The sequence below is a fragment of the Gadus macrocephalus genome, chromosome 13 (assembly GCF_031168955.1).
Source record: "Gadus macrocephalus chromosome 13, ASM3116895v1".
NCBI lineage: Eukaryota > Metazoa > Chordata > Actinopteri > Gadiformes > Gadidae > Gadus > Gadus macrocephalus.
The window spans coordinates 12,125,805-12,145,095 of NC_082394.1; the positions used below are offsets into that span (position 1 = coordinate 12,125,805).

At 43.7% G+C, this 19,291-nt stretch overlaps 3 protein-coding genes across 3 annotated transcripts in view; 2 read left to right on the forward strand and 1 right to left on the reverse strand.

The window, feature by feature from the left end:
* The first annotated feature begins 134 nt into the window (after positions 1-134).
* pxmp4 (peroxisomal membrane protein 4) lies at positions 135-2,878 on the forward strand. Its single transcript, XM_060069547.1, has 4 exons — positions 135-301; positions 763-825; positions 920-1,118; positions 1,773-2,878. Exons 1-4 carry the CDS (start codon positions 189-191, stop codon positions 2,034-2,036), a joined length of 639 nt encoding a protein of 212 aa, XP_059925530.1. The 5' UTR covers positions 135-188; the 3' UTR covers positions 2,037-2,878.
* An 802-nt stretch (positions 2,879-3,680) lies between these two features.
* Positions 3,681-14,303, forward strand: tgm5l (transglutaminase 5, like). Its single transcript, XM_060069541.1, has 14 exons — positions 3,681-3,988; positions 4,165-4,347; positions 4,919-5,152; positions 5,440-5,558; positions 5,872-6,000; positions 6,806-6,983; positions 7,231-7,366; positions 7,543-7,646; positions 8,190-8,429; positions 10,051-10,113; positions 10,232-10,441; positions 10,818-10,975; positions 11,350-11,486; positions 12,773-14,303. Exons 1-14 carry the CDS (start codon positions 3,982-3,984, stop codon positions 12,921-12,923), a joined length of 2,049 nt encoding a protein of 682 aa, XP_059925524.1. The 5' UTR covers positions 3,681-3,981; the 3' UTR covers positions 12,924-14,303.
* eya2 (EYA transcriptional coactivator and phosphatase 2) overlaps positions 13,407-19,291 on the reverse strand; it is a 23,157-nt gene continuing 17,272 nt past the window's right edge. The window contains 7 exon segments of the mRNA XM_060069956.1: positions 13,407-14,529; positions 14,889-14,989; positions 15,690-15,811; positions 16,371-16,485; positions 17,434-17,594; positions 18,588-18,646; positions 18,809-19,058. Of these exon segments, the coding sequence (XP_059925939.1) occupies positions 14,449-14,529; positions 14,889-14,989; positions 15,690-15,811; positions 16,371-16,485; positions 17,434-17,594; positions 18,588-18,646; positions 18,809-19,058 (889 nt within the window). The 3' untranslated portion in view covers positions 13,407-14,448.

Consider the following 19,291-nt stretch of genomic DNA (forward strand, 5'->3'; position numbering starts at 1 on the left):
AATATACGCACATTTATAAATTATTTTTCAATAGCCGAATTGATTTTTGACTGACGGCCATATAAAAACCTAAAGGCAAAGTAGGAACTGTTTGTATGGTTACGTTTCATCAGGGGGAATTTAAGAGAGACGACCCACACCCTACCAGTGCGACAATATATGTTGTCCCCCTCCCCGTACAGTGAAAGATGAGTGCTCCAGATCTCCTCAGAACTGTGCTATACACTGTTAATAACTTTTTAAAGGAAGATAAATACAAAGCGGCTCTAGCCGTTTTGAAAGGATTTCGAAATGGCGCCGTGTAAGTTTTCTCTTTAATCTGTTCTCTAATTTATTTAGCAGACGTTTTTATCCAAAGTGGTGTAAAGTGGATAATGAAGCAGCAGCAGTAGGTAGAGGTTAAGCATCTTGGATGCCTACAGGTCGGTTGCAGAGATTGAATCCAGAAACATTCTGGCACTGAATGAAGTCTTTCTAAAGTGGTTGTACTATTTGCCAATGGGTTTCGCTTGCAATGGGTGGACCAGCTCTTCATTTATAGATAAATACTATCTGTATTCAAATACAAAATATATTTAATACAAAGTACTAGGACCAGCTAATTTCTAGTCAGCCAGGAGACTGAATCACTGCCACATGCGTACATCGTTAGCTAGTCATTGTTTTGCATGTTCAGCTATTCATTTATTTACAAAACTTAACCCTGGCACTGGTTGATGGAATGTCACCATTCAATGCAATGTATTTTTTTTACCCTATCAGGTATGGTGCCAAAATCAGAGCACCCCATGCCCTTGTGATGACATTCCTATTCAGAAATGGAAGGTGACGATAATAATATTAATGATACCTTGCGTAACTGTAATAAAAAATCCTCTTATCTTCATGTAATCTTTTTTTTTCTCTCTGTTTACCCTAGTTTGAACGACAAAATGAGAGCCATCGCAAAAGCCACATATACACACTCTCGCAACTTGGCCTACTTTGTATTTACGTACAAAGGTCTGCAAGCCCTGCAAGAGAAGCTGCAGGGAAAGAGCTTGCAGTCCCATTCCTTCCTGGCTGCTTGCGTAGGCGGATGGCTTGTTTTCGGGGAGAACAATAACATAAATAGCCAGGTGGGAGTGCCACCAATGTACAAGTCTCTCAACGTATTGATACTCTTGTCAATTCGTTGATTAACCAAATATTTGACAGAATTTCTTGTATCTTTTTATTATCTGCTTATACTATTGTAAGACAATGCCTTGTGCTCTAGAAACATTGAAGGGCATTTGACATAAGCAAAGACATTTTTATAGACTAAATGATACATTTATTAAAGTTGCTGTAGATAAGATCAAAGAGCAAAATGTTTGCATGATATGTCAGTAAGTGAATTGCTCTGTGATATATGTGCTCCGGTTGACTGCACCCTGCCTCTGTATGAGACCATTTCGTTTTAGACAACATTTCTGACCAATCAGGTCATCTCTTCGCTGATTGGTTCAGGGAATTCGTCTTGCATGTCAATAGCAGGTGCGTTAAATGCAAAACCTCTCAGTGGCTCTCAGATTGACATAGGGATGGGGGAGGGAGTGAGCTGACGTTCTTTTTTTTTTTTTATATATTTTTATCATGCTCTCGCAAATGTTACCTACAGCAGCTTCAATCAGCAATGGAAGTAATGTTTGCTATTTTCTGAATACGAATTAACTTGTCTATTGAGTAATTGTACTCTTTATCAATGTCCACATTAATCATTGGATTTATTCTGTACATCTTTTAAACAGATCAACATGTACCTGCTGTCCAGGATTCTGTTTGCCTTGGCCAGACTGGCCGTAGAGAAAGGTTACATTCCTCAGCCTAAGAAGGACCCGTTCCCCCTGTTCGCTACCCTAGTATGGGGCACGGTCCTGTGGCTGTTTGAGACGTACCCACATACACTCCAGCCCTCCCTGCAGTCCTCCATGAACTACCTGTACAACGACAGCAACGTGTGGCATGACATCTCCGACTTCCTCGTTTACAACAAGCAGAGGACGCCGAAATGAATTGAGTGTACAGTGCACCGCTCTAAGTGACAGCGGGCTCGTTAGTGAACATTGTGCAGTTAATTGTGTTCAATCGACATGTTTGACACCACGCCATCGTTGCCTATCTTCTATGTTTGAGGATGCTTCTCATTTGTAATAGGTTATAGATATTGCACTAATTAACAATTTTACATTTCAACACTTAGAAAGCGAACTTATGAGAAATCATTGCAGGGGGCATTTTACACACTGCATTTTAAAATGGGACTGTATCGGAGAACGGAATTTGATATTGTAATGGACCGGCCGATACAGAAGAGGGGCTAGCCTTTACAATACAATCAACCCTGTTGGGTCATGTGTTTTAACCTACACTTAGGTTAAAACACCTAAGTGTCTTTCAGCCCAAGCTTAGTTTAAGTTTGGGCTGAAAGGTGGAATTTAGTGCCTGGTGTCGGACCAGACATGGTGTGTGGGTGTCAGTTGAATGTTTTGCGTGCTCCCATGCTGTGGGCCCAGCCATAACTCAGTACCCATTTAGGCTTCAGCAATAACTAGATGATATTTGGGGTCACGTTGAGTAAATTCTTTAATTATTAAGATGATTTGAATTTTGATCAGATGTCTTGGTATGTGAAAACGAGGGTTGAGGGTAATTAATTGAATTTTTTTTCTGCTGTTTAAAGTATTTAATCTATATAGGGAGTTGAGTGATTGAAGGGTTGTATGGGTTAATGAAATCATAGCTTGGCCATTTTCTAATTTATGAATATTAATAATAGTTGTTTATAGAATGATTCTCCATCAAACATTACAGCGTCTCTAAGAGAAACTATGAATAAAAATGTATCCTGACCTGAGTTTAACCCTTACCTTTCACCCTGAATAGTGAAACAAATTCCAACAAAAGAGTTCAAGCACGACAAGGACTCCCATGCTTTTATTTTGAAAAAAATGACGAGGCAGGTGCAGTGGAGTAAAGTTCAGTAGCTCCGTGTGTGTGTGTGTGTGTGTGTGTGTGTGTGTGTGTGTGTGTGTGTGTGTGTGTGTGTGTGTGTGTGTGTGTGTGTGTGTGTGTGTGTGTGTGTGTGTGTGTGTGTGGGGCGGAGAATGTAGGTACGGTCAATAATGATAATATAATTATATCTGTGTGTCAGCATTCTATTTGTCATTCATTTTTAAATAAAAATCAATACCAGTCCGATATCCTTGCCATGTTCTGACTGGATCCTAACTAGAGTACAGGATGCCCTTAACTAATAAAGAATGTGTATTATCCTACGTAGGCTATAGGTAAGATGTAAGAGCAATTATGACTGTGATTTGTTAGAAAAGTAGACGCCATCCGTCTGCTAGTGAGTGAAATGCTTTGTGAGTGAGAATACATCCGTTTGGAGGTGAATGGGCTTGGCTCTGTATGAGACCACTTTCATTGTCATTTTATTTTCATTATAGGCTATGCCTAATTGAATGAATTATTTAAATGCAGTTGATTGAGATAGGCGTACAACAAATAGCAGTAGCCTATAACTGGAATAAACACTAAACAAAAATAATAGTCATGGCTGTAAAACTTGAGCAATTTCTATTTTTTTTACTTTCATAAAAAATATCAATCAGTAGATATCCACACCTAGCAACGCACCTAGCAGCATGTTTAAAGGACTGAATTTTGGGTGCGCCGGTTACTCATGCCTGAAACATGCGCGTTCTTGTGCGTAAAACTATGCTACAAATGGGCATCTGTTGCGTCTGTGTTGCACAACAGATATTGTACTGTACTCCATGTACTCATTATCGCTGTACAATAACTAGTTATTCAGCTTCTAATGAGCACCATTACAATGTATCTGGACTATTTGCCTTTTTTTTTTTTTTCTAAAGGGAGGGTTTAAATAGCTGTCTAGATTACATCTGGAGTCATTTCACTTTTCAGTGAGCCTTTGAGAGAGAACCGTAACAGATGAAGGGTAAGATAGATTCATATGAGAATTTAAGATTATGATCAATTGTCCACTCTAAATGAATGCACTTTTTATTGGTTTAACAGCATGTTTATGATCATTGTAAAGTTGAATAGTGTTGCTGATGCTTTCAAAATAAAATGCGAAATAACATGTCTGATTCTTCCCTGCTTCCTTCACAGATTTGGTCATTAAACATGTCAAGCTTTGGCGGCATGATAACCAGAAGCTTCACCAGACGGAGGGCTTCGTCGGCGCCAAAGCCCTGGTGGTCCGGAGGGGGAAACCCTTCAGGGTCTCCCTGAAGCTCAAGGAAAGACCCTTCAACCCCAAGACGGACGCCCTGGTCTTCAAATTCAGCATCGGTAGGAACAGTTCACTGCGTGCATGGAGAACTTAAAAGTTAGAGTTAAAGTTTATGTTTATCCTATAGAGTGGATATCAACCTTAAGATTTGAGAATGTATTAATCTCGGTTCGACAGAGAAGCTTTATAGTGGTAAAAAAAACGGGGAAAGCGAACCATGATGTTTATATAAAACAAAAATGAATGATAAACCATTCGACTTTTGTGAGGATATGGATTCAGCACTTGTGGAAACATATTGTGGAACTGTCCTCACTGCCCTGGTTGATTCAACTTCAACAAGTGAGATTTTATTTCATGTTTTTTAATGATTAATGTAAGTTACCTAACCTGCTGTGGCATGCACAAGTCTTCATAAAATCCATTCATCTTTAGCCCTGAAACAAGGTTATCAAGCAGCACTACAATAACCCTGTTTTTCTAGCTCTAGCCCAATTTTGATTGCATGCTACGATTTTTCTCAGCTAACTTGTAGTCTAGGATAAAAGTCTCTGCTACATGACTCAATGTCAATACAAACCACTTTTTCTCTCATCCTTAACTCTAACTGGCCTCTCTTTTGCCTGCCAGGTCACCTGTTTGTGAAGCGGTCCGTCACCTTCTCCAAGGTGTCTCCCTGTTCTCGCTGGGGGGCCTGCATGGACCCCGAGGGTCCGGACCTGCAGTGCCCCTCCATCCTAATCTCCACCCCCGCCTCCGCCCCCGTTGGCACCTACAGTATACAGTTGTTTGTCTTCACGCCCAGCAGCCGCAAGAGCTACCATCTGGGCAACTTTACCCTGCTCTGCAACCCCTGGTGCAGCAGTACGTGCACACTCACTCACTCACTCACTCACTCACTCACTCACTCACTCACTCACTCACTCACTCACTCACTCACTCACTCACTCACTCACTCACTCACTCACTCACTCACTCACTCACACAACCACACAACCACACAACCACACAACCACACAACCACACACACAAAACCACACACATGCACACAATAGTAGTTATTATCTTGGTACTCCAAGATGCTTTACATGGGTAGTTTTACCTTTGTGTGGTAATGAGTTGAAGTCAATGCTAGTTGTGTTATGTTGCAGAGGATGCAGTGTTTCTCTCGTTCGAGGACCAGAGAGAAGAGTACATTCAGAACGACTCAGGCTTGTTGTACATGGGCACGCCTATGAGCGTTGCTGCCAGGCCCTGGTCCTTCGATCAGGTGTGTACACGTTACTGTGAGGAACAACTCTCACAGTGACATTAAAAAAATTGATAATATTGTTGTTATTATAATTATTAGTAGTATTAAATTGAATGTATTTATAGGATGTATAATAATGATAACCATGTCACTTTGGGTTCATTTGAAAGATGTGTCACTTATTTTTTTCTAATTACTATCTGCTATCTGCTATCTGCTTCTTCTTCTTCTTCTTCTTCTTCTTCTTCTTCTTCTTCTTCTTCTTCTTCTTCTTCTTCTTCTACTTCTTCTTCTACTTCTTCCCCTTCTTCTTCATGTCTCCCGTCTGCAGTTTGAGCCAGACATCTTGGAGGCGTGTCTCAGCCTGCTCCAGGTTAGCCCCCAGCACCTGACGAACCCAGTGAAGGATTACAAATCCAGGGCCGACCCTATCTACATCAGCAGGGTCGTGTCTGCCATGGTGAGCAACTCTCTCTCTCTCTCTCTCTCTCTCTCTCTCTCTCTCTCTCTCTCTCTCTCTCTCTCTCTCTCTCTCTCTGTGGATCTCTCTCTCTCTCTCTCTCTCTCTCTCTCTCTCTCTCTCTCTCTCACTCTCTCTCTCTCTGTCACGCTGTATGAAGTGAGATTCAGTTCATTGATCAATAGTGGGGAAGTTGTTATTGTAACACAGGTGCTTGATTCAAAGATATAAACACAATCTTCAAACAAGAGAATTGAAAAAAATCAACATTATGTAAAATTAATCCCCGAAAAAAACAACTATTGTTTATAAAAATATTTAAACGATTGAAAGGCTGCATGTATACAAAAAGGCACATAATAATAATAACTCTAAACAATTTGACTAGCTGCCACGCTGGCCCCTATGAGAAGGCTGGAGCAGGATGGAACCTGTCTGCAATGACGTCCTTTACTGCCGTGCCTGTTTAATGACCCCAGCCTATTCAAATGGGTTTGAACGGAGCCAGAGTTACCTGAGGACACCTGGCACGACTCCATTTAATTACACGATTATGCAAGTGTTTGGGTATGTGTATGTCTGTGCCCAAACCTGGCCTGCGTCTGTGCGTCTGTGTCTCTGTGCGTGCGTGCATGTTGGTGGACCGCAAATACACGAAACACCTTCATAAACCAAAGCGCCCAGAGCCTGTTTGTACAGCACTCAAGAACACATTGTGGCCCTCTTCATAACACACACATCAGTCTTCAATACAATACGAGCTGCATCCTGAACTCCCCCCGCTGCCCACTCTGTTGCCGTGCAGATCAACTCTGAGGACGACCGGGGGGTGCTGAAGGGGAAGTGGTCGGGGGACTTCACGCAGGGCGTTGACCCGTCCACGTGGACCGGCAGCGGGGACATCCTGACCCAGTGGGCCGAGAGCGGCTTCAGCCCGGTCATGTACGGCCAGTGCTGGGTGTTTGCTGCCGTCATGTGCACAGGTGACTGACGCAATCACATTTTCCATCTGAATGCTCTGTAAACAGTTTGTTTGGATAAGTCATCAAAACACACCTTTGTTTCTTTAATGACATTATTCATGTTATTATTCATGATTCCAACGCCTACTCCATCGTTCCCATGACAATGTTCAAGCTACCGTACGTCTACGTGTGTGTGTGTGTGTGTGTGTGTGTGTGTGTGTGTGTGTGTGTTCATGTATCTCACACCCCCTTGTCCTTTCTTCAGTCATGCGAGTGCTCGGCATTCCATGCCGCGTCGTCACAAACTACAACTCGGCCCACGACACCAACGGCAACCTGGTGATCGAGGAGTTCTACAACGAGTTGGGGAAGAAACTACCTCACAGCAAGGACAGCATCTGGTGAGCAGAGACAGGCACCAGCACACATCTTCACATCAGGGCACGGAACCTTGAATACAGATCATTGTTTATACTATAATTGAGTTGATTAGTTAGGAGGCAATCAAGTGGTTATTGGTTATTGACGGGGGTTCAAGCTTCGTCACATCAATATGTGCTGGGGTGCTTGTTGGCAGGAACTTCCATGTCTGGGTGGAGTGCTGGATGACCAGGAAGGACCTGGGCTCAGACCTGAACGGCTGGCAGGTGCTCGACCCAACCCCACAGGAGAGGAGTGCAGGTTGGTTTCAATACACCACCCTTTGGGTTTTAACCTTTCTCCCATCTCAGTAGCTAGCTTCCTTCGTTCCTGTCTTCCTCCCTCCCACCCTTTCTTTTCTCACTCTCTCCCCCTTCACTCCCTCTCTTACTTTCTCTCTCTTTTTTATTTCTGACTTTTTTTCTGTCTTTCTTACCTCCCTCCCTACCCCCTTCCCTCTTTCTTTCTTTCTTACTTGCTTCCGTCTGTCCATCCCTCCCTCTCTTTCTCTCTTTCTTTCTTTCTCGCTCCCTTTCTGTCATTCTTTCTTTCTTTCTTTCTTACTTGCTTCCCTCCCTCCCTCCCTCTCTATGTCTTTCTTTCTTTCTTTCTTTCTTTCTTTCTTTCTTTCTTTCTTTCTTTCTTTCTTTCTTTCTTTCTTTCTTTCTTTCTTTCTTTCTTTCTTTCTTTCTTTCTCTCTGTCTTTCTGTCTTTCTGTCTTTCCTCTCCCCTCCCTCCCTCCCTCCCTCCCTCCCCCCCTGGCCCTCCCTCTGTCTGACCCTGTGCGTCCGTCTGTCCCACCAGGGGTGTTCTGCTGCGGTCCGGCTCCGGTCAGGGCTCTCAGGGACCGACGCATCGAGCTGCCTTACGACATCCCGTTTGTGTACGCCGAGGTGATGGCCAGCGTGCACACGGTGGTGCTGCGGGAGGGCCAGGTCGTCTGCTCCAGCCGGGACACCAAGCGAGTGGGCAGCCTCATCTGCACCAAGGCCGTGGGCCAACCCCGGCCCGAAAACATCACCGGAGACTACAAGCACGTCAAGAGTACGCACAGAGCCCTTTATAGCCCCCAGACCAACTGCCTTGTATTAACATCTGTGTGTGTGTGTGTGTGTGTGTGTGCAGACCGATGGATTATGAGCGTAAAGGTGCTTTCTTTGGCCGAACAAATCCCATCAGACACCAAAACAGGGCCGGTGTCCCTGTTCCCTGTGGGTGGTTGTTGGCGGTTTTCGTTGGAAGTTCTCTTGTTTGCCAACTTGAGGTCACATTCTGTAGTTGGCTGTTGGTGTTTGAACACCAACGGTTAAAACACCTTGTTTGACTTGTTTTTTAGCAGGGATTTAGGCACCGAAAATTGCTTGTTAATTAATTTTTTAGTGCTGATTAATAATTGACTCATTACAGTTTTTCTCAGTCGCTTTGGTACATTTCTCAGATCAGAATTGAAATTTGCAAAACAGTGAGTGCATTTCTCAAAACAATTCGTACAAATAGCAAAACACCATGGATTTCATGCAAAAGCCAGTCGCTTGCTCAAAATCCTTAGTTTGTTTCTCAAAAGTAAATATCTGTGTCAATGAACATGTCAGTGCCATCACAATGACAAGTCCTTGTGTCATTGTGTACGGATAAGACAGTCAAATTGCTTAGTCATGTTGTCAATATAACAGTTTACTCTGGAGGGATGTTCTAATGTAAACTATGGCGGAAGTTTTGTAGACAATTATTGTAAATTGTAAGTTACACCTTAGTACCTTAGTGTATGTGGGAGATTGATTGCAAGAGACTGGACAAGATTCACATTTACGCTTTGACTGTTTGAACTGTAATTTGTTGACAGACCATGTCATTGCTAGAAATGTGAACATAGGAAAATCTCCTTAGGGTAAACTGTACATGCATTGCTGTAGGAATTACAGTGCAGCCTTCCTACACCTCCTGTTGGGCCACAAATTCTCATTCTCACGCAGCCTCACTCCTCTTCCTCTTCTTCTTCTCTCTGGCTGTTGACACCGTCCAATTCCTTGTCCTTCCATGGTCAGACAATGTAACATTGTGTTGTGCTCCAGCTATATACTTGCCAGTTCATGGTTCAGGCGATGCACCTTTGAGCTATTTCAGTAAACTAGTTGATCGTTGGTTGATCTAACACTTCACACATTTCCCTTCTTTAGAGAGGGTCAAGATTCACCTGGTACCAATTTAGCAATTCAGGACAGATTTAGAAAAAAAGTCTAATGGAAATGTATAGAAATATGCTTGACATATTATGAAAACATGTTCAACCATTTTGCATGCAAAGACTTATGCAATGAACTAATGCCTACATGTTGTGGGGGTGAGACTATTCAATAGAGACCCATTACAATACATTTTGATCAACATGACATAAGCAATTGATAATGTAGGAAAGAGCAGAGAATTGTACATAATCATTTGCATGAATGTACCAAAGCATTTGCAACTTGTTCAAAGAAATGAGAAACTGCTTTTTTGATGTGCACAAGTGACACAATGATGTGAAGATTGAACAGGTAGTTTTGAGAATTTCAATTCTGATCTGAGAAATGTACCAAAGCGACTGAGAAAAACTGTAATATGTGCCAAATGAACAATTGATGTAGTTAAACTAACCTTTTATGTGGTGTGTCTTCAAATCCAGGCCCTAATTCAACGCTGCGATCAAGGAGGCGACATAATTCAGATGACACAGTGTCCAGCAATTGTAAGTGAACCTTAGAGTGTTTTGGTCTTTGCGTCAATGATTTGGCTCATTCTTTTTGGTATGGTTTAGAACTGTTTGGTGGTATTATATGACGATGTCCTGATGTTATATTCTGCAGCTACGTCCCAGGGTGTGTCTGTCACTTTAACCCTGGAGAAAGCTCCAGTTGCCGGGGTGCCCATCACCTTCAGGGTGACGATAACCAACAAGGAGACGGTTGCCAAGGAGATCATTGAGCATCTCAATGCCCAGGCCAAACAATACAACCACAGTCCCTCAGATACTTTCTGGGAGGCTGAGAGCGTTGTGAAGCTGGCTCCATTGGAGGGTAAATTCACCTCACTCAAATCATTACATTTATATAGAATATGAAGAAATTCCATATACATAAGCTTGTATGAAAGAGAATAGAACTTAAAAAAGAAGAGGACTTAAAAATATATGACTTTGCTTTAAAGATGGATGCATAGATTAAGAATTAAATATGATATATTCTTAAACCTTGTTGAACTAATACACATTTACATGAGATTGAGATTAATATCTGCCATAGTTGATCAATGATCAAACTTCCAACAAGCTGTGTCAGTACGCAAAGAAGGCATTTTTTTAAATGAGTTTCCACAAATGACATTTTCTTCTGTACTATCTGCCACCAACTGTTTCTGAAGATCTCTGCATGTCTCTCTCTCTCTCTTCTACAGTCAGAGTGGTCAGGCACCAGATCTCTCCGGTCCATTATGAGGATGTGGTGGGGGATGACCTGATCAATCTGGCAGTGGTCCTGGAAGATCCGTCCAATCAGCAGCGAGTCCTTGCTTGCGAGGAGTTCAACATCGAAAGCCCACAGCTGGACATAGAGGTAGGATAAATAAACACTGACGGACGCCCGGGGTTACCCCCTAGCAGAGTTCTGCTATGCGTGTGGAATGCAAAGATAATATAGATCTGAATAGATTCAATGTATTTCAATACACAATCACACACACAGTCCTACACAATCGATCAAAATGTGTAAATGGTCTTATGTAATGTCAGATGTTTATCAGTACAACATTTGACATCTTAGGGTGAGTAGGTTTGGATGAATCCCTTCGTTTTACTTGGAAGAGTTTATACAATAAGAAATAAAAAAATAAGAATATTCATTATGGGACGAGAATCCCGCTCAAAATTAACCATAATTAGTCAACCAAAACATTTGAAGAAGTAAAAAGTTTTCTTCTCTGTGTCCAGATTATGAAGAAGGGTGCTGTGAATCGTGGCACCCAACACACGGCGGTGGTGAGCTTCACCAACCCCTTCTCTGTGCCCGTCAGCGGGGTGCTGACTATCCGGGCCGCTGGACTCAAACTGGGCGAGCGGGAGTTCAGGTAAGACGACCACCTCAGTGCCTGATACCTTCGCTCGTTCATGTTTTAGATCTCCGTTAGAGAATGGCTGGAGGAGAATGGGTGGAGGAATGTGTGGTCTCAGGTGTGGCAGGAGACTCACTCAACAGCACTGTGTGATTCCTTAGAATAATGAATCGCTGCTGCTGTCACACTGTTGCTGATGTGGGAGCGGCACTCATTACATCAAACTATACCAATAACAAATCTGCGGACAGGAAGGCGTCCATACATTTGCTTTGTCTGAGGGTTGTCTCAGGGGCCACTCACACTAGGGCCGCGGCACCGTGCCCGAGCTAATTTGCATACTAAAGTCTAGAACGTTTGGCTAGTGTGACCACGCCATCTGTATTCCAGCACGGAACAGCCCCTTGGCCACGGCACACTTGGGAGAGGTGTGCCGTGGCCAAAGTACAGATGCTAATGAGATGACATGCGCACATGCGCGGACACGCAACGTGAGCTGGATGACGTAGTCCTTGAGCGACCCTTCTTTCTTTATAGGTCCAAGCCCTTCTTCCCCAAACAATCATTTTAAAAAATGGCGGCAAGTGGTTCATGAATGGGTTTACGTTGGTGCGATAGCGAAGTCGAGGGTTTACTTGAAATTTGAGCCGACGACAGCATTCAGTCGCAGCTGGACACCACGCTTGGTGATGACGTGCCCAGGCCACGGCCTTTAGGAGCAGTGTGACCACGGGCCAGCGGGGGGAGTGGGGAGGGGGGGAATCGTGCTGAATCTTCCTGCAGCACGGAACAGGCAAACGGCCCTAGTGTGAGTGACCCCTCAGTGTCAAAGGCATTTCATTTGCTGAATAGGAGCCGGATCGTTGCTGCGATGTTAATTCCTGTCCGAAAGATTTGGGATTTGAACCCCATAGTCCATAGCGTGTCTGTAGAAATCCTTGAGCAGGATGTCTTAAAAGTCTTACCTGCCTGTAATGAAATGTATCTCAAATGATCCGTAAGTCGGGTCTGTTGTATCAGAAGTTTTCAATCTGTGGATCGGGACCCGTAAAGGGACCAACGAGGTCAATGTTATGAAGTGGTCTGGTTTAGTTGATCATCAGTATGTTTGAAGACATATTTATGTTGAACATTAAACATAGAGAGGTGGGAATTATCTGCCTTTGTTGAAATGGTAATGAGAATGTCAAATGGGCTGTGGGTCATCCTGGGCCAGAATTCTCAATCAGGGCATGAAAAGAGTTGTGAACGCCAGGGATAAATGACTAAAGGTGTCCTGTCTCGTTTCCCTCTCCTTGCAGGATACTCAACCTTCCACCAGGGGGCAGAGTACAACAGCCACTGAGCTTCGTGCCTAAGAAGGCAGGAACGAGGATGATCCAGGCCAGACTCGACCTCACCAACAGAGCCGTCGTCAGAGGCTACCAGATGGTCACTGTCAACCGAAATTGAAAAGTTCCCTTTAGCTGTCTTAGTGCCTTTTTGTGGCAGTGGTTTTTTTTGTGTAAACATATCTAAAGTGCCAGTATTAGGAGTGGCTTGCGTCTGCAAGCACTCTTGTCTAAAAACATACTGAACAACTTTATATCTGCCACAAAATCTTGAACATTTAAATTATTTTTATATTTTGTATCTGTGAGAAATTGTTATTTTTGTATATTTCTATTATATATGTATTAAAAATATTTCTACATGATAACGTAAAATATGATGCAGTTTTTTTTAATGTAAATTAAGTTAATGTCCTTTCCACCAGAGGGAGCCCTTGCCCATGTTAATATTTCTCAAATACAGACAATGTACATTTCAAGCGTTCTGCTAGTTATCCTCTGCGTCATTAACATTATTAATCCATCCTAAAATGAGTGCATCTCACAATAAACCGCTTTCACTATCAATGTAATGATAAGAAAATGTGTAAAAGAAACCAGCACACACTTTTCCCAGAATGCATTTAATTTATATTTATTAATCTATTATAACTGTTCAAGAAAAACACATGTAACAATAAAGCATTATATACAAACAGTAGCCAACTGACAGTAGGAGTGTAAAATGGCCCATAGACAACCATACCAGAGATTATGGGCTAAGTTAAAACATGATCAAAATATACAACCCCTTATCACAAGTAATCATTCAAACCAAAAGCCTATCATACAGCATCTTCAATATATTGTTTTTAGAAATTGGGCCTTTTTTCCTCTCCGTTGATATTTTGTTTCCAAAATCACTCCTTAGTCACTACGGGATTTCACTAATTAATAAATAACTTACATTTTAAATGTAACATATGATCTATTTTTAAAGGCTCTAACTATATAGGTAAATGTAATGTATCTAGCCTATTCAAAGTTAAAGTGATTCTAAAATATAGTGAAGGTGGGATATCAGTTAAAAATAATGTTATGGTGTTAAACCTTTTCTTCTACTCTATGAAGTTGGCTTGTTTACTGGAAATCATTAGATTCTCTCCCCATTCCCAAGAGACGACTTGAGATTCCTACTGGAAGGAACGTTAGATTCCGTGTCATGTTGACCATTTTCCTTTCAGTGCAACACCCTTTAGTTTACACCGAAAGTGGGGCGCCACTCCTTAATCCTTTGTCAAAACAATGATAAAATAAACATAAATGACCGAGCAAAAACGTTTTTCCAGTAATAAACAGCGTTCCCTGTGGTTAGATGTGTAACTTTGGTCCCTTATTTCAAAACAAAACCTCGAAAAATGTCTTTAAAAACAGAGCTCCCCACATGTCCTCTTGGCTTGAGTCAAAAGAGGTGAGGCTGCTTCCTGTTTCGGTTGTCCGCTCCAAGTCATTATGAAGACCACCGGGGGATAAAAAAAAACAAAAAGAAACGAAGCTGCTTTCATCAGTGTCTTGGATCCATTTCACTCAGTCGCCTGAGTCTTTCGCTCTCCCAGAGCCAACGTGTTCGAAGCAGAGTGGTGGTGGTGTTTGGTGGCTGCCGCCCCCTAGAGGTAGTCCAGCTCCAGTGCATGGCTGAGCGCCTCCAGGTCAGCTCGACACGACACCCTCCAGAAAGGCATCGTCTTCTAAACACCGCAAAAAAAATAATATATATTTATATTATATATATTTAACTTATAATTATTAAAAAAATACTATTAACAGTGTAATACTACAGATCGTAAATACATAAATGTATCATATATTCAAATCATTGTATATATTTTATGTAGTGAAAAGCCATGACTCCTTGAAAATACCATTCTAGGCAAACAAAATTATGGTTTAGTTTCTTCTCGCCATACAGTGAAGAATATTTATCATTTGCACTGAAAATGTTTTAACGCTATAGATAAAATATTGTATGTGAGACGGCTCTGCAGCCAAGCGATGGGTTGAGTAGGTCTCCCTGGGTTAGAGTCATGAGCACAGACGGGGTGTTTACCTTCTTGGCCACCGTCTCCTCTTCCACTCCGTCGCCCACGACAACGTAGACCGCTCTCCGTCCGAACCTCTGTGAGACGCGCTCGAAACAGCTCTCCTTCCCTAAGGAACCCCGGATCAGTCGGTGAGCATTAGAGATATCACTCACATTTCATACAATTGATACAAGTTATACATGTATTTTAAATATTATTTATGACGATATGTACTTATTAACACTATAAATATACATATTTATTCCACAGCAATGTTAAATACTTCCTGATTGGTCAATAATGCCTGAGGTAACTCTTGTATAAGCGGAATAATCCACTGTGGTGTGTCCCGGTATTTGAGAATTATTTCTTTATTATTACTTCTTCGGTGCTGAGCCACCCTGCCTTCGTCTCAGCCACATCATGCATCACTTATACCATTTATATCTTATGTAATTTGAGTATTCAGAAAAGTGTTGTATAAATAAAATGTAATATCATTATTATTTGTATGTATAGTAAGTCGTTTCACGTCAGGTACATTCTACGTGGAGCTCAATCCCTTCCCTCCCATCCCGAGACCGGGGAAGGGTGGAAGGGATAAAGTGGATAGTATTCCAGCGATCTCTGACACCGTTACCATGACACTTCCGATGTACCACACAACACGCTTGCACTCTATCCGTTGACGTCCTTCCAACACGCAACAATGGCTTTGTCCATTACCTCCCCTCATTCCTTCATGCCCTTCCTTTACTAAAGTGTGAGCAGCCTGTGGCAGAGTGTCAGTGTCAGTGTGTGTGTGTGTGTGTGTGTGTGTGTCTCACCTGTCTTGGTGGCACTGTATATGTTCTCTATGGGGAACGCGGAGCCCAGGCCGTACAGCAGCACCTTGGACAGGGCAGGGATCAGCTGGGTGGTGGTCACCAGCACGTTGACACAGTTAGGCCTGGGGCGGAGGACGAGGACAGGGTTAAGGTGGATCCTCTCTAGGCTCTTGGGTCATGGTATTGATCGTTGGGTTTTTGTATTTATTATAATGATAATTATTAATATTTTTATGAAGTCATTGAGAACAAGTTATCATGTTGTATGAACATCCACAGGCGCCTCGTGGAGGAGTGAGACATTAGAGGTATCGTTTCTAAATCGTTTTTTTTGTGACATATTGTGACAAATCTCCCAAATTAATGCAACATTTATTTAATGTGTCTGCTTCTCGGAGCGAGGCGTGTTATCAACGTATTGTCTTCACTTACATTTGCAACCATGACCAAAGGAAATCAATACCATATTACAAAAGAAATATACATGAGAAACAAATATACATAACTTCGCTCACTTATTCATGTTCATTAGTGATGAGTCAACACACTGTAAATTCATTGAAATCTGATGATAATGCTCCACATTTTCCAACTTTTTTCCAGAGTTGCACAAACAAGCAAAAACAAAAGCACTCGGCAGAGTTCACGACCCCCCCCACATCAACCAGGGCAGGAACCCACCTGGAGTTGATGAGAGCCAGGGCCTTGAGCGCCTGGGTCAGCCAGAGGTCGGTCAGGACCTCCATCTCCCTCCTCAGCTGGAGCCACTCCTCTCTCTTAGGGCTGCCCAGCAGACCTGCCACCACGGGAGGAAGAGGAGGAGGAGGAGGGTGGCGGTCAGGATGATGATGAAGATGAGGATGATGATAGATGATGTGATGATGAGGAATGGAGAAATTAGGAAGACAAGGAAGAAGAAATCGATGAAGAAATCGAAGAATAATAAGCCAGTCAAGACCGTGCTTGTTCGACAAACGAAATAAAACACTAACAATCAACAGGAAAGCAGATCCACCGCACTGCGATCTTGCTTAATTTCCCTAAGAGATTGGTACACAGTGCTTCCACGTAGGCTCCATTCTACTGATGGACAAATCTCATGGACAATGCTCCCACAGCCAAAACCACAAAACCACATGTTGTTTCTTAACATAGTGTAGTAATCAGCCCTGCCTGAACACAGCCAGTGTTGGCATGGCTCACACTGCAGGCTGTCTGGACATAAGAACAGCTGCACACTCTCCATTTCAGACCACAACCGTATCACCTCCTATCTAAAGGTTGTGCGAGCTACAAGCCCGAACCCGCTGAGTTGTTCTTTTCTTTCTGATTGTAAAAGATAAAAATAAAACGTCATAAATATATATATATATATACATACATATATTTATTTATAAAGTATTTATTACTTCTTCGTTTTATTTCCTTAAAATGTTTGAGCCTTTATTCCGCTTAAACTTGGCTCTGTGTGGACAGGGTGACGTGAAGTACAGCCCATAATCACAAGCTTCGGACCCGTCATCGACGAGCACACATCCCACTGAGGAGGACGTGTTAATATTCTGATGAAACCCCGTGTCAAAGCGTCATCGCTCTGAGACGCTTCCAGACGCTCGCTGGGTCTCTCGTGGGCCTCATCGCTCCCCTCATCCATCACGTCCAAAATAACACAAAACATACGATTCGCCAGGAAGCCAAGCGTTTTTGGCTCGGTGCGCTGGAGTAGCATTGAAAGAACGCCCACCTCCCACGTTGTTTTTGTACGTGCTGTAGATCTCCTTTACTCTGCGGTAGCGGAAGGCCAGCTTCCTCATCCAGTCCACCCCACCGTGGACCCCCGAGCCCAGGCAGAGGGAGCCGGCCCCCGCGGGGGTCTGGAACCCGTCCGTCCCGAAGTTATACGTGCTGCGGGGGGGGGGGGGGGGGGGTCGGGAGAGGAGAAGGATCAGAGCACGGAAACCACCGGGGTGGTTGGTCTGACGGGTCCGGGTGCGGCTGGTGGTTGCATGTGTTCCTCACGTGAATATGGTCAGATGCATGTTTTATATGTTTCATGATGTGTGTGAATGCCGCATTGTGTATCTGCGACAAATTCCGACAGCCGCAATTTAAGTGAATATGGGTGACTAATGAAAAGGCTGAAGGGGGCTGCCTGGTGCAGCGAATAATTCACAAAGGGGTAATTTGACACAGCGACTTTTAGCTTGAAATCTAATCCAAAAGGCACTTCAACAAGTCTGTGCAGTAAAACGTCTGAAGGGAGGTGGAGGCAACGATAAGAGAGATGTGTTAATGCTGCACCAAAGACCTTCATAGACTCTAGGTGCACTCTTCATGTACTTTATATGACACATGTCCACACACACACACACACACACACACACACACACACACACACACACACACACACACACACACACACACAAACACACACCGCCTCCACACTGTCTCATGTACTTTATATGACACACACCCACAGACAGACAGACAGACAGACACACACACACACACACACACCACACACACCGCCTCCAAACACACAAACACACGCACGCACGCACGCACGCACGCACGCACGCACACACACACACACACACACACACACACACACACACACACACACACACACACACACACACACACACACACACACACACACACACACACACACACACACACACACACACACACACGCCGCCTCCAGATCGTCTCATGTCCCCTGGCTTAATCCCCTCTGTGCACCAAAAAGAAAAAAAAAATCGAGGGCAAGTCTGGTTCACGAGGCGATCAGAACGGAGCGTCCCGCCAGCCGACCGTGAGTGCTCCAGTGCCGCCGGACCCCCCACCCCCCCCCTCGTGATAGCAGAGGAAGAGCAGAACGAGCAGGAGCTTCCATACCTGAGGTCCTGGCCGTTGTCGTCCGACGCCACGTCGTCGATGTGGACCTGGTCGCATTCCTAGGAAACCGGGGGGGGGGGAAGCGGATATATCAGAGATCGCTTTCATGGAGGGGAGGTAGGCGGGGGGAGGAGGGGGATGTTTCTAGCTCTGCTCGGGCAGGTCCGCCTCCTGTAAGAGAGCCTCTGGGAAAGAACAGCAGCAAACGCAAACCCCCCCACCCTCCACAGCGTCCTAAGCTCCATGAAGGAACCGCGGGGGACGGCGACGGGGGGGACGGAGGTAGACGAGCGGGCGTTGGGTGGAGGAGGCGAGGCGGGGCCGAAGGGGGGCCAGGTGTGTGGGAGGGTGGGTTGGCGGCAGTGGCGTTTGTAGTGAACGTGTATGTGAGACGCAGCGGCATGGCCGCGCCAACGCGACTCTCGGATGAGGGAGCCGGACGACACACTCATAGTTGCCTTCACTAGAACCCTTCTCGTACCGGGAATAATGAGGGCCTTTGTCAAATGTCTTATTTGCAGTGAGTGCGTCTAAGTGAGCATTTATTAAATGCTCCCTTTAAGTCAAAATACAAAAATGTATAACAATGACCACAAGCATAGGAAAATCAATTTCAAAAGAAAAATGCATGCCTACACATGAAATATGGCTTTACGTGAATGAGTCCACAAAGAGTTTGACAAGTTTAACAATAATGTATGGCT